Source organism: Solea solea, chromosome 21 (assembly GCF_958295425.1).
Source record: "Solea solea chromosome 21, fSolSol10.1, whole genome shotgun sequence".
NCBI lineage: Eukaryota > Metazoa > Chordata > Actinopteri > Pleuronectiformes > Soleidae > Solea > Solea solea.
The window spans coordinates 5,406,625-5,422,626 of record NC_081154.1 but is presented as its reverse complement, the minus strand read 5'-3'; the positions used below and the strand labels follow the sequence as shown (position 1 = coordinate 5,422,626).

The 16,002-nt window shown below is 41.4% G+C and overlaps 1 protein-coding gene across 1 annotated transcript; it reads right to left on the bottom strand.

Moving 5' to 3' along the window:
* Positions 1-1,542: 1,542 nt before the first annotated feature.
* On the bottom strand, positions 1,543-15,346 carry ubtd1b (ubiquitin domain containing 1b). Its single transcript, XM_058621069.1, has 4 exons — positions 14,558-15,346; positions 7,419-7,646; positions 7,167-7,324; positions 1,543-6,581 (listed from the first exon to the last, which is right to left on the bottom strand). The coding sequence occupies exons 1-4, from the start codon at positions 14,637-14,639 to the stop codon at positions 6,330-6,332; spliced, it is 720 nt and encodes a 239-aa protein (XP_058477052.1). The 5' UTR covers positions 14,640-15,346; the 3' UTR covers positions 1,543-6,329.
* Between the last annotated feature and the right edge of the window lie 656 nt (positions 15,347-16,002).

Here is a 16,002-nt window from a genome sequence, read left to right as displayed (position 1 = left end):
AAACAGACCGGAGAAGCTGAGTCGCATTAAAATTACAAGGCGAGCTGGGACACTGTTCTGACCCCAGAGACTCTGAGCCTCTGGTTAAACCCTGCAGAGTCTCCACTGTGGCGTCGGGTCATTGTGGGACCGTCGGGGTGTGTGTGTGTGTGTGTGTGGGTGGGGGGGGGGAACGGAGTTTGTAATGAGGCCAACTGGGCGAGTGACCACAGACAGAGCTCGCTGTGAAAACTCCACCGTCAATAGGGGCTTTTTCCAGGCCTGGTGCACCACAACCCTCAGGAGACCCTGAGACTCTGACTGTATTTGCAGAAAACGGAGAGAGAAAAATAGGCAGAGTGCTGTTGCTTAGAAATCCCCCCCTCCTCCACTCTCCCCCGCCGTGTATTAGGAGGATGAAGCTGCAGCAGGACAGTAATAATAAGCACCAGTAGGAAAAAAAAGACTTTGTGGGCTATTTATGATGAGTAAATATGGATTTCACCTGAGCACAGATGACCCATTATCACCTTTTCCTGTGTGTGAGATGGGAAATTACCCATTTTTGAGTAACAGTGAGCTCTTTACTGGAAAAATCGTTGATTACTGCAATGATTGATGCGGAATAATCAAAAATAATTACGTTTCTATCGACAAGAGGATGCTGTGGAAACAGCAATAGAATTTGTTCAACATTAACAGTTGCACAGTCCCATTACGCCATCTTTGTGCACAACTACGCTCACCTGCCGTTTTATTAGGTACACGTGTTCAACTCCTTGTTGACACAAATATCTACTCTGCCAATCGCATTAAAGCAACAAGTGTATTTACTGCTGAAGGTCAACTTGAGGATCAGAATGGGTCAGAGAGATGATTTTAAGTGACTTTGAATGTGGTATCAGGCAGTATTTCATGAAACTGATGATCTACAGGGATTTTCATGCACAACTATCTCTATGTTTCACAGAGAACGATCTGAAAAGAGAGAAAATATTCAATGAGCGGCAGGCTTGTGGGAGAAAATGCCAGAGGAGGATGGCCAGACTGGTTTAACTAACTTGCAACAGCAACTCAAAGAACCATTATCTGTGTCGCTGAACCCACAACACGTCAAAGCTTGAAGCAGACTACAGAAGCACCAGCTGTCTGTCCTGTGTACCTAATAAAGTGGTTGCTTAACATTTTTGGGAAATGTAGAGAATTATTACACTGATTGACAAAGAATTTCACTCCATCTAATAGAAAAATAAGATTCAATAATAACTCAATACCCTTAAAAAGATCTTTGCTTATGTTCATATTTTAACCATCCTCCACACACATTGTAAATAAATAGATTCCTGCCTGAATGTGTTTAAAACATAACAAGGCTGTGTAATGTCTGAGTGTGTTTTTACTTGCGATGATCCTGGACGCCCAGGTTTCACTGGAGTGATTGCAGAAGAGCAGAGCACCATCTTGTGGCAAAGGGGTGAACTTGTGTCATTTTGACTTCTGACACTCGCTGATCTCAGTCATTTAAAAAATAAAAAAAGGAAGGAGGAAGAAAAAGCAGAACAATACAATACTTTGAATTTTATTCAACAGTTTAAAAACATGATTTAAAAGGAAACCAGCATATAAAATGAACACACACCAAGTGGTAAAATAAATTGTGTGTCATTCATCATCAAGAAACATCCATATAACGACTTTAATTTTTCTCTTTGTCTAAATATACCGATTTTTTTTTTAATTCTTTATTTTTTTTTTAATTAGACATACTTTACACTTTACGGTATAGAAAATGTGGAAAGACTGTTTTGAGATTTACTGCAATGCCTTCTGGGAAATAGAGTTGTTACAGTGACAATGAGTGATAATTTCTGTGAGATAAATATTTCCTTCTTTTTTTTTTATGGCTTTTACTGTAGAACCAGTTCTAATAAACATATGGTTTTTAGTCCCTTGTGTGTCGTCACGGAGACGTCTAGCTACGCTTCTTATTTAAATGTGTTGCATCTCGACCGGTGTACTGATCCACGTCCGTTTGTTGTTGTTCCTGAATAGAGAACTGTAGAGCGAAGATGGAGAGGAAAAGTGCAAATGTTCTGGAAAATCTGAACTCAAGAGTCACTCTGGAGCTTTCAACCACATCTCGTCGCATTCCACCGCTCAAAAGATGGGAGCATAAACCCATTCCGCTAAAGAAAAAGGACTGAAAAATACAGTTAAAAGCTGCGCATAAGCCGAATAAAGTGAAACTTGAGTGCAGTTTTGTTTTTCCAGATGAAAGCTAAGGAGAAGAGGGGAACTTTGCATAAAACTGACTCGAGGCACAACTTCATGCACCGGAAACAAATTTAGTGAAACTAAAATGAGTGGCAGGACTTGAAGCTGAGCTGGTGCGAACTACTTAAAACTAACTAACTAATAACTGAGGTGGATTGGAAAACACAGGAGTGACAACTCACTGAAATCCTCCGTTTACACTAAACACTGGAAACAAAAACAGCAGAAAGATAGAAAAGAGTTCTGATTGGCTGTGGCTAATTTGTGGATCTGCACCAGGCACATGACTTTTCACGGATGGAGTAAAACTCTTGTCTAAAAGGTCCAGTGTGTAAAATGTATTAATCAATCTAAGCCTAAGCAAAATGAGGTACACAGACATCCTTTTTGGTATGTGAAGGCCACCGTAGTTCCCAAAAGTACTTGGGAAATTGGGAGTAGTGAGCAGAATCTGCAGTCTCACCACTACTTTTCTTCTTTATAAAACACACTGGACCTTTAACGGACATAATCATTCATGTTAATTGTGTGACACGTGACGCAGCGTCTATGCTGTGTAATATATATATAAAAAAACAACACTTGTGCTTTTCATTTTCTATGACAGGTCAAAAATGTCTGCTGTAAACAAACAAATAAAACGTATGTCAAATATTAATAGTCAGACTATTCTACGCTACATTTGTCATCAGGGTAGATTTAGGCAATATAACAATCATTGAATAGGCAATATTAAAATGGACTTAGTCTTCAGGAGGCAAATAAAAAGAAAGTGTCCAGCAAAAGAATCAGCCGTCAATCACAATCGACTCTCTCTTAAGTCATTCTTTATCATCCATTTTCCATTGGAACATAATTTACAAAACTGACATCATGTTCTGTTGAAGAGCGGAAACCAGTGATTGAGGAAATCCTCAAGAGTAAGCTCATCTTTACATGTACTTCCCTAACGAGTTGCCCCCCCAGAAGACTACATCCATTCTTACATACAGTCTATGCTTTGTGTCCAAACATTTAACCATGATTAAAACAAAATGTGTGCTCGCCTCCCTGGAAACACCTCAGCGGTGACTTTACTGTAAGCGACTCTGTACTGATAAGGGATCAAAAAATGGTTTGTGTTTGCTACACAGCGATAAGCGAGGAGCTTCCTTTTTTGTGAGTTCATACCCTGAGGGACCCGACAGTCGCTCCGTGTTGCATCACACTACCGACAGATGGTGAGAGACGCGAGGACAAAGGCTCACTTTCAGCGAGGCCGCCGCCGCCAACAAACGTTGCGAGCAGATCTTTTCCTCACCCTGAGGCTCAGTAAACGCCCTAACCTGCAAACACACAAGGACGGACCCGAAAATAGACAGCAAGGAAAGTCTGTGAATGGTTAGTGAATGATTGTAACAGGCGGGTTTGTACCTGCAGTTTGACATGATTCTAATAACACTCATCACCCGGTGCTTAATGAAGTCAAAAATATAAGATATGCATGAGGTCTATGTCTATAATGTATTGCACGTACAGAGAAAAATGCTCATTCAAGTTTAGATTAATATTAGTGAGAAATTCCCAAAATAAACGATTTGTAAATGAAACAAAAAAAAAGTGATTTGATGAAAAAAAAATGAACGTAAAGCAGTGAATAAAAACAATGATCGTCTGCCCACATTCTTAATGACATCACTGTGACGTCATTAGGGATAGTTCAAGTCCTATAGCTATATAACTATTGCTGTTTTTAGACATGAACTGTCAGAAAATGGGGTCTGAAGGAAAATTAAAGTTCCAGTGTGTAACAATTAGGAGGATTTATAAGCAAGTACGTTTGTTTAGGTGTATAACTGCTGTAAATAATACAAAATTATTTTTGTCTTTCACAGCCGTAGAACAGCCACAGTGTGCATCTTGGGTTTTCAGGCAGAAACTAAAAACGCACACATCTTTTCTGGTATGTGAAGGCCACCGTAGTTCGCTGACGCACAGGTAAAAGGAGGGCTGAAGGCTTGTTTGTTGCAATACTCGGTTCCACCATTAGATGTCACTAATTCTTACACACTGGAGATTTAGCAGTAGATTCAGTAATGCAGTAGCTGAGATTTTGTTCCAAAATACAACATTTCTTTCTCACACACAGACTTTCTGGACAATTTCAGAGAAATGTCCACAAAGTATCACATGCCACAGACACTGATCATGTCTAAAATCCATTATATTTAATTTTTTTTATGTCAGCTGGTTGTTTATAATACTGAGAATCAACACTGCAGCTTTTCTGGCTCATTGTTTTGGTTCACTGCTTCACTAATGGCTCTCATTGACACCCCCCCATCACATAATACATTTGCTGGGCGGCCATTTTCTATATCGACGCTGGTGAAGAAGAAAGTCAAGCATTTTGAGAAGAGACGGAAGGTTGTAAATTACCGGAGGAGAAACGGCGACTGAACACAGCATTAACATTCATCAGGTGGACGACAAAAGGAGACTAAAAGACATTTTATGCTGCCCCCTAGTGGTCTAGGTGGAACATTAAGTGGACGGTAACACTGCTTTTAAGACTGTGGGAATTTATATCGCCCTATGATATGATTGAATGCAAAAGATTTGATTCAATGACGGGGGAAAACAGTCGTGTCTCAGTGAGCTACGTCAAACTGAAAAATAATAGAGTAAATATACTGTATATTGTTTTTGCCCTAACACACACACAAACACACACTCATACATACACACACACCACATATTTTTCAGCAAAAGATTCAGAGAATAATACAAAAAAAGGCAACAGTTACAGCTCGGGTCAATCTAAAGAGTTCCTGAATCTAAAAAACACAGAGAGCTTAGCTTAGTGGTAAAACTAGCATCTTCCCGGACATTGACCCTTTTTTTTTGTTTGTTTGTTTGTTTTATCATGTAGAAGGCACACAAACTACCACAAAAAAACGTATAGAAATAATCTTCAAATGTGCAAAAAAGCTCAGATCAGATTACATTATTTCCTCCGTAAAAGAAAGGCGAGTGGGGTAAGAGGGGGGGGAAATGTTCGGGTGCTCTCTGCCGCCTCCCTCTGGATCTGTGGAGGAGCAGAGGAGTCCATGGGTGTGTCCAAGAAGAAATGTGCTTCTACTTCTGCTGCATTTTCTTCCATTGGCACTGAAGTTACCATTAGATCGGACAAAGAGAGCAGAGGCAGGATCTTAAGTATGTGACACACACATAAAGGCTGATAATTCTCATAAACGTTCGCTTTAACAGTTCAAAGTGACAAAAGACGGAGAGGCTGACTTGATAATGTCCCCCAAAAATTCAACGACACGTGAAAGATAAAAACAAAGCAGCACTTTAGAGTTTCTCCCTCATGTAGTTTGGTACGTACCTCCACCACTTTAGTTTTATTTTCAGCATTTAAGGGACAATTTGGGTGTATTTAAGTGTGGTTGTATGAAGTACTGAGTTCACGGTGCTCTTCGAATAAAAAGGCTACTAAAAATCTACACCCGTTTAAGTCTAAAGCATCTTAAGAACACGTCTGCTGCTTTACTTTGCTGTCAGGCAGAATTTTCCAACTGGAAACCTCTCGCTCTCCAAACCAAAGTCCATAGAGAAAATCAGCGATTTTACATCATGGCACAGAGGAGTTGTTGATCCACTGCTGACTCCATTTGTAAGTTCATATGTCTTGTTTTGTGACTTCAGTGTTTGAAATCCTTAATTCAGACTTAACAAAGTGACACAAAATGATCCAAAGACGCAGAATAGCAGCTCCTGTGTCGTCACAAGCTAAGAACACTGATTTTCATCATGGATTTTGGTGTGGGAAAGTGAGCAGTTCACAAACTTCAGTTTGAAGAAGCTAAAATGTTCTGAAGATATCTTAGACCTCTTCACGTGTACATTTAATTAGGTGAGCCTTTTGCTGACTGGTTCCAGAACATGGTATCACTGTCAATACCTCATACACCCACACTAAAAAAAACCCTCAAAGTACTACTTTAAGATGCACCTCTGGTCCTTTAGTGTCTGCCACCCCATCCGTCCTCCCTTCACTTGTCCTGTTGACTTGGACTCCTGTTGATTCTCATTTATTCAGACAAGGCTGGTGACAGCTTGGGGTCTTGCAGGGCCTGCGGGTTGACGATGACCTGAATGACAAAGTCCTTCTGGATCTTAGCGTCCTGCAGCCGCGTCTTGTCCGTGAGCAGCTTGCCAGAGAAGAACCAGCGCTGGTGGGTGGTGTCGATGTCTTCCTGGGCCTGCAGCTGCTTCTTCAGCAGCCCTATGGTGTCAGCCATGCTGGCACTGAGGCGCAGGTCCTTACCTGATGACAGTCGTACCTACAGGGGAGGGGGACACACACGTCAGATTTGTCTTTTGTATTTCAAGAATAAAAGCCAACTCGCCCTAAAACAGGAACTACAGTTTTATCACAGGACTGTTTTCAGTCCTTTCTGTACGTAAATTAATTAATTTTATTGTTTGCTAGCTTGTTTTTTTTATTATCCTTGTTACTTATGTCCTCTTGTTCCTAACATATCTGCTCATCTGGCTGCTGTAAATTTGGGAGGGACGAGGGGACATGGGATAGGATTAGATGAAGGAGATGACGACATGGAAAAAATGATCATGTTGCACTTGCACTGCATCTGTTGACAAGTTTAAACAACCATATGGAACGAAAAAAAAGAATTGACAAGGCCACAGCTTTGAAAACTCCACATTTGTTTCCAATGGCCCTTTTAAGAACAGCAGTGAATGACAAGCTAGTGGTGATGCACTGTGATCACTACTGCTTTCTGCCAGGGCTGCAACTAACGATTAATCTCATGATTATTTGTTTTGCACAAGCTCTGTCAGGACCAGTAGTCCTGATGGGGATCAATTAAATAAGGGTATCTGTGTTAAACTATTATGGGGACTACCTTGAGCTGGAATTCCTTTTTGGGTGCTACAGGGGGTTCCGGACTGTCACTGGGGTCCTCGTCGCTGCGTTCCGAGATGAGGTTGACGGGCGGAGCCAGGCAGTAAACAGGCAGCTGGTAGCGGTTCCCGAGTTCATCGTAACACTCTGCAAGAGTACCTGGAAATAGGTGTTGAAGAGCAGAGCACAACTTAAGTTACACCTTTCCAACCTTAATTTTCCAGTTCTATTTTTGTGTATTTTCTGGTCTCACCATGTGGCAGTGTGATACTGGCTCCGTCCACGATGGCCTGCGCCAGCTCGTGGTCGTTACACTCCAGTGCCACAGCAGCGGCTTTCAGCGCGTCCCAGATCTCTTTGCGGCCCTCGAATGCTGGAGCCGTGTCCCAGAACTCATCCCTCTTGCTCCGTAGCTGTCCCTCCGTCATCGGGTAGTCACTCTTCCATTTGGGCCGGTCTTTCTTTAGAGGCTCATTGCGTCCTGTGGAGGAAAGGATTGTTAGATAATGGTACATTTTGGCGTCTATGGCGTTCTGCTATGGTGTACATAAGGACTTGACCAAACCAGACCTGAACTCTACAATGTGAATTGTTTTTATCTGAACCTGACCCGAACCAGACACTGTTAGAGTGAGCTGCAGCTTAATATAGACACTAACAAAAACAGTGACAAGACAAGACTAGCAGCGAGAGCGATAATGACAGCAACGACAAAAGAATTATTAAGTCTGTTGCTTCTGTACCACGGCAGTCTGCATCTGCGGCCTGAAGGCAGCAACCTGAACTAATCTGCCAGAGGATGGCTGGGGTTATTTATGGTTACGGTACACGAATCACACAACCTTTTGAGTTATCACCACATGAGTTAACAACGTTCAGTTCTTCTTGAAAAATTCTTGTTGAAGTGTAACTGCTGATTTTTGATATCACGTCATCCACTGCAGATGGCCTATGTGTTGTGTTCACTGTCCTGTCGTAAATAAACTCCTGTTCTGAAGTTTCTACTTGTTATCCCCAATTTTTACACATTTAACATATATTTATTACACGTTTAAAAAACGGCATTTAAATTCATCGCATTCTCCTCTACATTTCACTTGAAGGAATTACCATGTGCGACCAAACCCGACCCGTGCGAGACAATCATTTCTGGATTGCGGGGGACAGATTGATGGCTGAACAACACGACATTGCATCCTGTGCTTTCATCTCTCTGCGGTCATAAACGGCACTGCCAGCAGAGAGAAACGCTAGCTGTCACCAGAGACAGAGAACATCACACCCCACCTCAATCCCACTGTGTCATCCGAATCTAAATTTAGCAGGTCATTCAGAGTTTGCAAAATGCATGAAGCATGTGAAGCTTATATCCGTCTATGTAACCTTACCTGTGTTTGCCAGCAGTCAGTGTAAACATGATGCACACCTGGGGCCAGGAGAGCACTAGTCTAAGTGGAGGGTCACAATACTAGTGATGGTGGCTCCATAACACTTTGTTTCCCACCCGTCTGACACCGATACCAATTGCCCAACCTTGAATTCCTACTGATATCAGTTGGATACTTTGTTAAAACAATATTATTTGTAAGAAAGGATCTTTTTGAAAGACGGAGCTAAAAAAAAGTAGAATAAATGGAAGGTGCAGGTAATAAGATAGTGGACAGAGTTGTTTACTCAATTACTAAATTGACGGAGAAATGAAAACACAATTGGAAAGTTTCATGTACATGTACTGTAAAAGTGAAACTCTGAAATATACTTCTTTAAATCAGACACCGATTTGAAATCCACAGACCGTCAAAAACACATTTTCAGCACCCTCTTAAATATGAAACAGGCCTAAGCTCATGCACAAAATGCCTGCGGCGCAGAGATGCCAGTTGACGAGGAGTGGAGTGATGGAAAATGGAGACGAGAGTATGAAGAAGACAGTGCTCATCCAAGAGGTTGCCTTTCTCTCAAACAAATTATTTATAGAGCAGACGGCTCAGGAGGAGTAAAGTTGGAGGATGTGTGCTGGTGTAGGATTAGCACTTGGAGCAAGAGTGAATCCCAACTTATTCACCACCACCACTCAGAGTCCCGGGACAGGAGCGGTGAGAGGATGTGAAGTGTATTCTCACGTATTAAGACGTAAACGTGTCGAACATTAACAAGGTGGCAATATTAAAATGATTGTTAGTCCTTTTTCTACCATCTGATCTGCATATTGTCAACATGTTTTTGTTAATACTAGCATCTTTAGATAATAACAATATCGAGGAGGCCTTAGTTTCACAGAAGTCAAACTTTAAGAAAAGTACTTATTTTGACCCAAACCACAATCCTCTCATAAACCTAACCATGTTGTTTTTGTGCCTTCACCAAAAGGGTGACCATTCAACGCCCTTAACATTGTGTTTACTGCCGTTGCCGTGACAACAGAGGGCCGTTAGGCCCGCCACTGATAAACCCCACACCCTCCCCTGTCTTTCTGAGGTTGTGGAGGAACCAGTGAGCTGTGTGTAGCAGCAGATGTGTTGCCCTCTGCACTGCAGATATACTAACTTTAAACTGATAAGTAGTTGGCAGATCAACCTCATGGCTGACAATGTCTAACTGTGATTTTTCTGGCAGATACTGCAATTGAAATTGTTTATAAAATAAGCCTCAATTAAATTAGAAAAAAAAAACGAACTGTAAATTGCCATAACTGAAACCATTTACAGATGTCTTGCATAAAATAACTGATTGCATAGTTTGTTTCAAACTGTGATTTCAGTTTGAAAACAATTACTTCTACAGCTCTACTGCTGTATGGTTCATATTAGTGAATTTGTCAAAATAGCACAGTATTGTGAGCAACTCTGTGGTTGAAGCTGTGGACCAAAACAAAGGCTGAGGGTCTAACAGACTCACTCTTTATCTCTTACAGACATGTTCTCGCTGATATCTTCAGCAGATATTATCTACAGAGCTGATGCACTGCACAGTTATAACACCAAAAGATGTGTGACCGCTAAGGGCAGGGTCACACTTTCACTCGTCCTCTAAGGTCTGCACGATGCAATTTTCATCATCTGCTCATTTCTATGCGGTTCCATTTTGACCCTACATGAATGAATACATGCACACATGATGCCAACCATACGACATTGCTTGAGGTGATATGAAGAAGTCCACCAGTACCAGCAACATGTACAATGTGTACATGTGTGGAACGCTAGACTGATGCCAGCCATTGTTTTAAGTATGAAGGGAAACACAACCTTGTACGCACTCCAGAAACGTGAAGCAGGTCTTTACAGATGTGGAACGCAGCAATATGACCCCGCACTAAGGATTCTCCAGATGTAGTTTGCCTCCAAAGTCTTTTAGACGTGTTTAGCACCTGTATTGTGACTGTACCTTCATTGACAGAACAGGATTTCTTAAAATAACAGAAATGTTTTGCTAAACTCACTACAAATCACAGTGTAATGCAGAATTTACACAATGTTTTAAAGCTTAAGGAGGCTATTACCAAGTAGTAAAAGGTGTGTCATAAACAAGGTATAAGGATCATAGTGCATGTAAGGTTTCTTGGTGTCCTGTGTTGAGAAACAAACAAAACAAAGAACACAGGGTCATCTGTGGCCGTTACAGCTTTACTGTACCCGTTTCTGAGAAAATGACGACAACACTTAACGTAGCTTTGAGCCCCTAAAACATTTAACAGCCAACACTCCCTGGACATGAGGCAAATAATGACCGTTTCCTGCATTTCCTGCTGAATAACAGAGACCAGCGAACATGCACCGGTATTCAAGAGACAACCAGACACAAGATGAATCCACACAGACAATTCAATGCCACATTCTGTGTCGCTGGTTGCCTTAACACAACAGTACATGTGTCATTCTGCAACATAAGATAAAGTCTCAAAGAAAGCCCATCTGATAATAATCAGTTTTCTCCTGTTTAAACTGTCACCCTTCCTCTGAAGGCTGATTTTCTTCTTTATCTGGAGCCTCAGACACATTTTCTCACAAGTTTGCTCGGATTTTCCACCACGCTATTATAATTGCTGAGGCCTACTCTCTGTCTCCATCCCCGCAGCTGTTGAGTTCTATTGTGTTCGACCTCTTCCTTTCACATAGCTCTCTATATGAGGATGTTGAGCAGAGACGATTCTCCCCGTTAGCGCAGCCAGGGAATGACGCAGTGGGGCATGATGTGACTTGTTCTTTTTTGATCAGAGTCTGGTGTCATAGGAAGTTGTCAGTTGATAGCAATCAGGGAAGGATATTACCATGAACCCGCCGCCAAAATCCTGGGAATCTCAGCTGTGACAGCTTTGACTTTAAATAGTCTATTCATCAGCTGCATTGGCAAGTAACAAAGAAAGAAAGAATAAAACATTAAAATGACATATTCTGCTTGAGAAAAGCTCATTCTGGGATATTTCCAAGTGGCTAGGGGTCAAAAATGTCTCCTTTGTTTCCCTGATACAAAGCTTGAAACCATTTTGAAAACATCCTGTCTTTGTGAAATAAATTGGAGACAATTGCTGCTGGAACAGGATCAAGTGAAAAACCAATATAAAGATGTCAGAACCTGCGTCCAAATGACTCACAGACTCTTAAACCTCTGAACAATCTCAACAGAAAGGAGCTTTGCAGCAGTTGATGGGATGAAATGTTAATACCATTGACAAATCATTGTCTTTTCAGGATGTCATTAAAAAGACCATGCTGGATGTTACCGATATTTTTGTCTCTGCAGAATTTCACACCGTCTGCCAACTCAGCTGCGCGGCGCCTGCGTCATTCAGTTTAGTCTGGTTGTAAATATAACATTTACTCAGTGTTGAAGCAGTGATCCAAATCCCATGTGTCACTATCAAAGACAAGTGTAGAAGGACAAAAAAAAGAGGGGCAGGGTGCCAGTGTTTATCTTAGGGGGAATGTCATCTTCTGGGAAGAACATGAACTCGACTTCCTGATGGGAAACATCGGCATTTCAGCATCCGCAGGAATCAATGTAACTGACTCTGCTTTGTGGTTAACAATTACATCCTGCCCAGTCCTTCGCTACACTGAAGAATGGTGTTCACGGGGTGATGTGTTACCACCACAGACAGCAGCTGATACACAAGAGGGAGACTGTTGGATTGAGAGACAGGCTCTAAATTGTTGGCGTGAGAAAATAAATCAGCTTTATTGCAGGTGCGATGTGAGGTGGATGAGGTGTAGTGTTGGTGAATCTGTACAAGTAGGTGTTATCCACACAGAAACAGAACTTTCCCATTTCAACCTTTTTGTTTTCGTTATTAAAACATTTTCCATAAACACAGCATTGTTTCCACAAACGTCTTCATGAACATGAAACTACTCACAATGTAGTGTATGATTTCCATCCAGTGGAACGGTTCAGTTTGGTACAGTATGGTACGTATGTTTTTGCATTTCCATTAGGAATAGTACCAAATTACTGCTTCTTTGGCACCATTCTCTTGGGGTACCAGAGTAAAATGGTACAGTAAGGTCAGAGCGGAGCTAGACCGGCTCCACCCACGACAGTCAGCTGTTTGCGCAACAGAAAAACGCCACTCCATTGCAAATATTTCATGGAAGTCTATTCTCATACAAACATTGTGTCGCATTCAAAGTTGTCATTCGTTGTCGTCGCACCGGTACAACATCACGCAACATATCTCGCTACCAAGTAAAAGTATTGTTCTCAGTCCAAAAGCAAGCCAATTCCAACCCGTACCATGATAGAAATACAGCTATAAACACTCCAAAAATAGAGAAGACGACATGGAGCATGCACATAAAGTTGCGTTTTTGCATTATTGTCGTAAAACACAAGTCGTATAACACAAGTGTGACATTTTGAGATTTTTTGGACACAAAGAATGGGACCCTTTTCCAAAAATATAATTTAAAAAAAGGAGTCGGCAGAAAGTATAAACTTATATGTACCTAGCCCATTCCGATTACACACAACTCAATTTATCAACTACTTTACTCGCATCACCACATATTTACAGTATTTTACTCTGCTTTAATTTATTTGTTGACTTTCTCCAAAGTAAAGGGAGGAAACAGAATGGATCTATACTGACCTTAAAATGTAAGTTGAAGGCAGCAAAATTGTACCAGCCAACATCTTTCTGCTATATACAGATGTGGATGTTATTACATTACATATCAAGGGAATTTCAGTGTTTGTTTCTGTACAATATAATCAATAATCATTCCCATATGATCTTAACCTTTACGAGAATCTACGGTGGTGAACAGTAAAAGCAAAACGCCTCACTGACCAACCGAGAGAGAAAGAAAAGGGTTTTCTTTAGCTGTGTGGCTTCGTGCTAAAGTGTATTTTTACAGTGTGTACCAGCAGTCACGGTTTCCACACAGAACAAATAAAACAATGGTGAGGAAGGAGGTGAAACCCAAGCACAAGAGGTCACTGGAGATACAGGAGTGAAACGCATGAGGAAAGAGCAGGTTTCGACCAGTGTTGGCATTTTTGGTCTTTTATTTGCACGTTAAAGTAAACTGGGTGTATTTATACTAAGCACATGCATAATTAAACTGACTTTGAAAGATATCTTTGTCACAATGCAATTAACAAATCGTAAAAGTTTATACTCTCAATGGTTTTACTAATTCCAGCTGTTGTCTTGCGTCAGTCATAGCCTTGGTTCTCAAACTGTGGTACGTGCACCACCAGTGGTACGTGAGCTTCTTCTGGTGGAAAATTAGAAATACTGTTCTACTGTATATACCAGGGTATGTGACCGGACTGTATAGAAAATGAATCAAATAACAAAAAAGTCCTTACCTCAAACCTTATCTCTCAGTCCATCTCAATCTAATTTCACTATATACCAGTGTAAGAAGTATATATGAGGAAAAGGAGAATGATAAGAGAGCAAATTATCTTATTGGGAATAAATCTGCCTCCTGTGAAAAGTCTGTAGCTGACTTTGCTTAGACTATTTACACCACTGTTGGCGATAATGGGGTAAACTTCCAGAGCTCAATGTTTTCTCAGGTGGTACTTGGTATAATAAGTTCGAGAACCACTACATCTATGCTGTAGATGTAGTGGTTCTCAAACTTTTTTTTGAGCCTGTAAGAGCAGCTTCAAGATGCATTCAAGAAACCTTAATAAATGTCATGACAAATGCAAACACAGGTCCCAACGCAGTCTTTGAGAATCACTGATATACAGTTTAAACATCAGTAACAAATAAAGTACTTAAGTGAGCAAGTGAGTAATGTGATAGACAGTGATGTGAATCACAAACGTTTGGGCTTGTAGTGAACAATTTAAACTAATATAAAGTACTGAAAATGGTACGTGTAGGTACTGGTACCTCATTCCTGATTACTACCACCACTCACACGCAGATCTTACCTCCTCGCCCGCCGTTCCTGGAAGAGCCTCGGCTCTGTGTGTCATCCCAGCCCTCCCAGTATCTCCCCACGCATCCTCCCATGGTCTGGCTTCTTCTGGTCCGTGTCCACGCGTCTCACCAGCTGAACCGGGGGTCCATCACAGACGGGGACGGTGAACTAGGTCCGGTTAGTGAGGACTGTGCAAGGGTCTCCACAGTTACGAGCCTGTCATCCGTGACGATGAAACGACTGACGGCGCAGCTCTGAAGTGAACCTGCGGGTCGTGACTCGTGGATGTGGACGTGGGTTTTCCTCTTCCCTGAATCAGAATAAGTTGCTGGGGTTTCACTCGATCCCACGAGATTTAAAGGTCCTGGCCAACGTTACAAAGAGTTTCTTGTTGGAGCTAACAGCTTACCGTAACATCTACCTGACTTTTTTTAAAATGTATATATAATGTTCTAATACAACCAGAAGGGGACATGTCTGCTGTCTCACTCCACCGTTAAGTTGAACATATAACGTCCAGGCGCGCGCACCTTCCTCGCTAACAGGCTAACAGGGCCAGTCAGCTAGCTGCCAGCTAACACAACATCAGTAAACACAAACTTCCGCACACTCGTGAACATCTCCCTGCGCGGCGAGATTCCGACACCAGACGTGGTGGGTGTAGTTACAGTTCCCCACCGTCCTCCATGTGTCACTTCAGTTACTAACGTCGTCTCCAGTTTTCTTTTTTTTTTTTAAGTCTTTAAATCCCCTCAAAAACGTTACTTCCCTCTCCGCTGATGAGAGGTGACTAGCGGAGGAGCTAGTACAAGCGCCGAACTTTTTTCACGCATGCGTGTATGCGCGCACCAGGGTTGCCAGGTCTGGGGAAAGAACTTCACAAAAATGGGCTGAGAAGACCTGAAAATTGTAAATGTCACGCTGCAGGCTGACTAATCAGAAAATCAGAAGTGTAAAAAGTGGAATTGATATTTTTCCTCCCCAAAGGATTGCATTGTGTGCTAATCCGAAGGGGTGAAAAATTGTGTAGAATAAGGGAAATACGCAAAATGTTGCAAAATGGCTCAGTAGCGCATTGGTTCATTTGGTTATTAAATGTGCTAAATAAAATTAATCTGAAGCATCTATTCTTCTATCTATCTCTGTATTCCTTTAAGTCAGTTTATTAAGAAATTAAATAAAATCACATTTCCGACAACTGCGGATCTGGCAACCTTGTGTTGCGTTCACTTACATTAGGACGAAAGACAACTACGATGGGACAACGCTAAAAAGAATAAATACAAACTCATCCGAAGATAGTCTGTTATATTTGCAACATTCGCAAAAGATTTACTCAGAACTTTCCCATACAAAAGCACACTGTGCTTTCGTGAAAGTACAAACGGTTTACAGAGATTTTAGCTAAATTGTAATCTTTGTGATGTTTGAAAATTTCGATAGTAGCTGAAGGCA

Bases quoted from the DNA above. Each gene is read 5' to 3' on its own strand.
- ubtd1b (XM_058621069.1), bottom strand. From the start codon at position 14,639: ATGGGAGGATGCGTGGGGAGATACTGGGAGGGCTGGGATGACACACAG. The intron at 7,647-14,557 runs GTAAGATCTGCG...TTTCCTCCACAG, and splicing joins CAGGAACGGCGGGCGAGGAG to GACGCAATGAGCCTCTAAAG. The intron at 6,582-7,166 runs GTAGTCCCCATA...CCTCCCCTGTAG, and splicing joins AAAAGGAATTCCAGCTCAAG to GTACGACTGTCATCAGGTAA.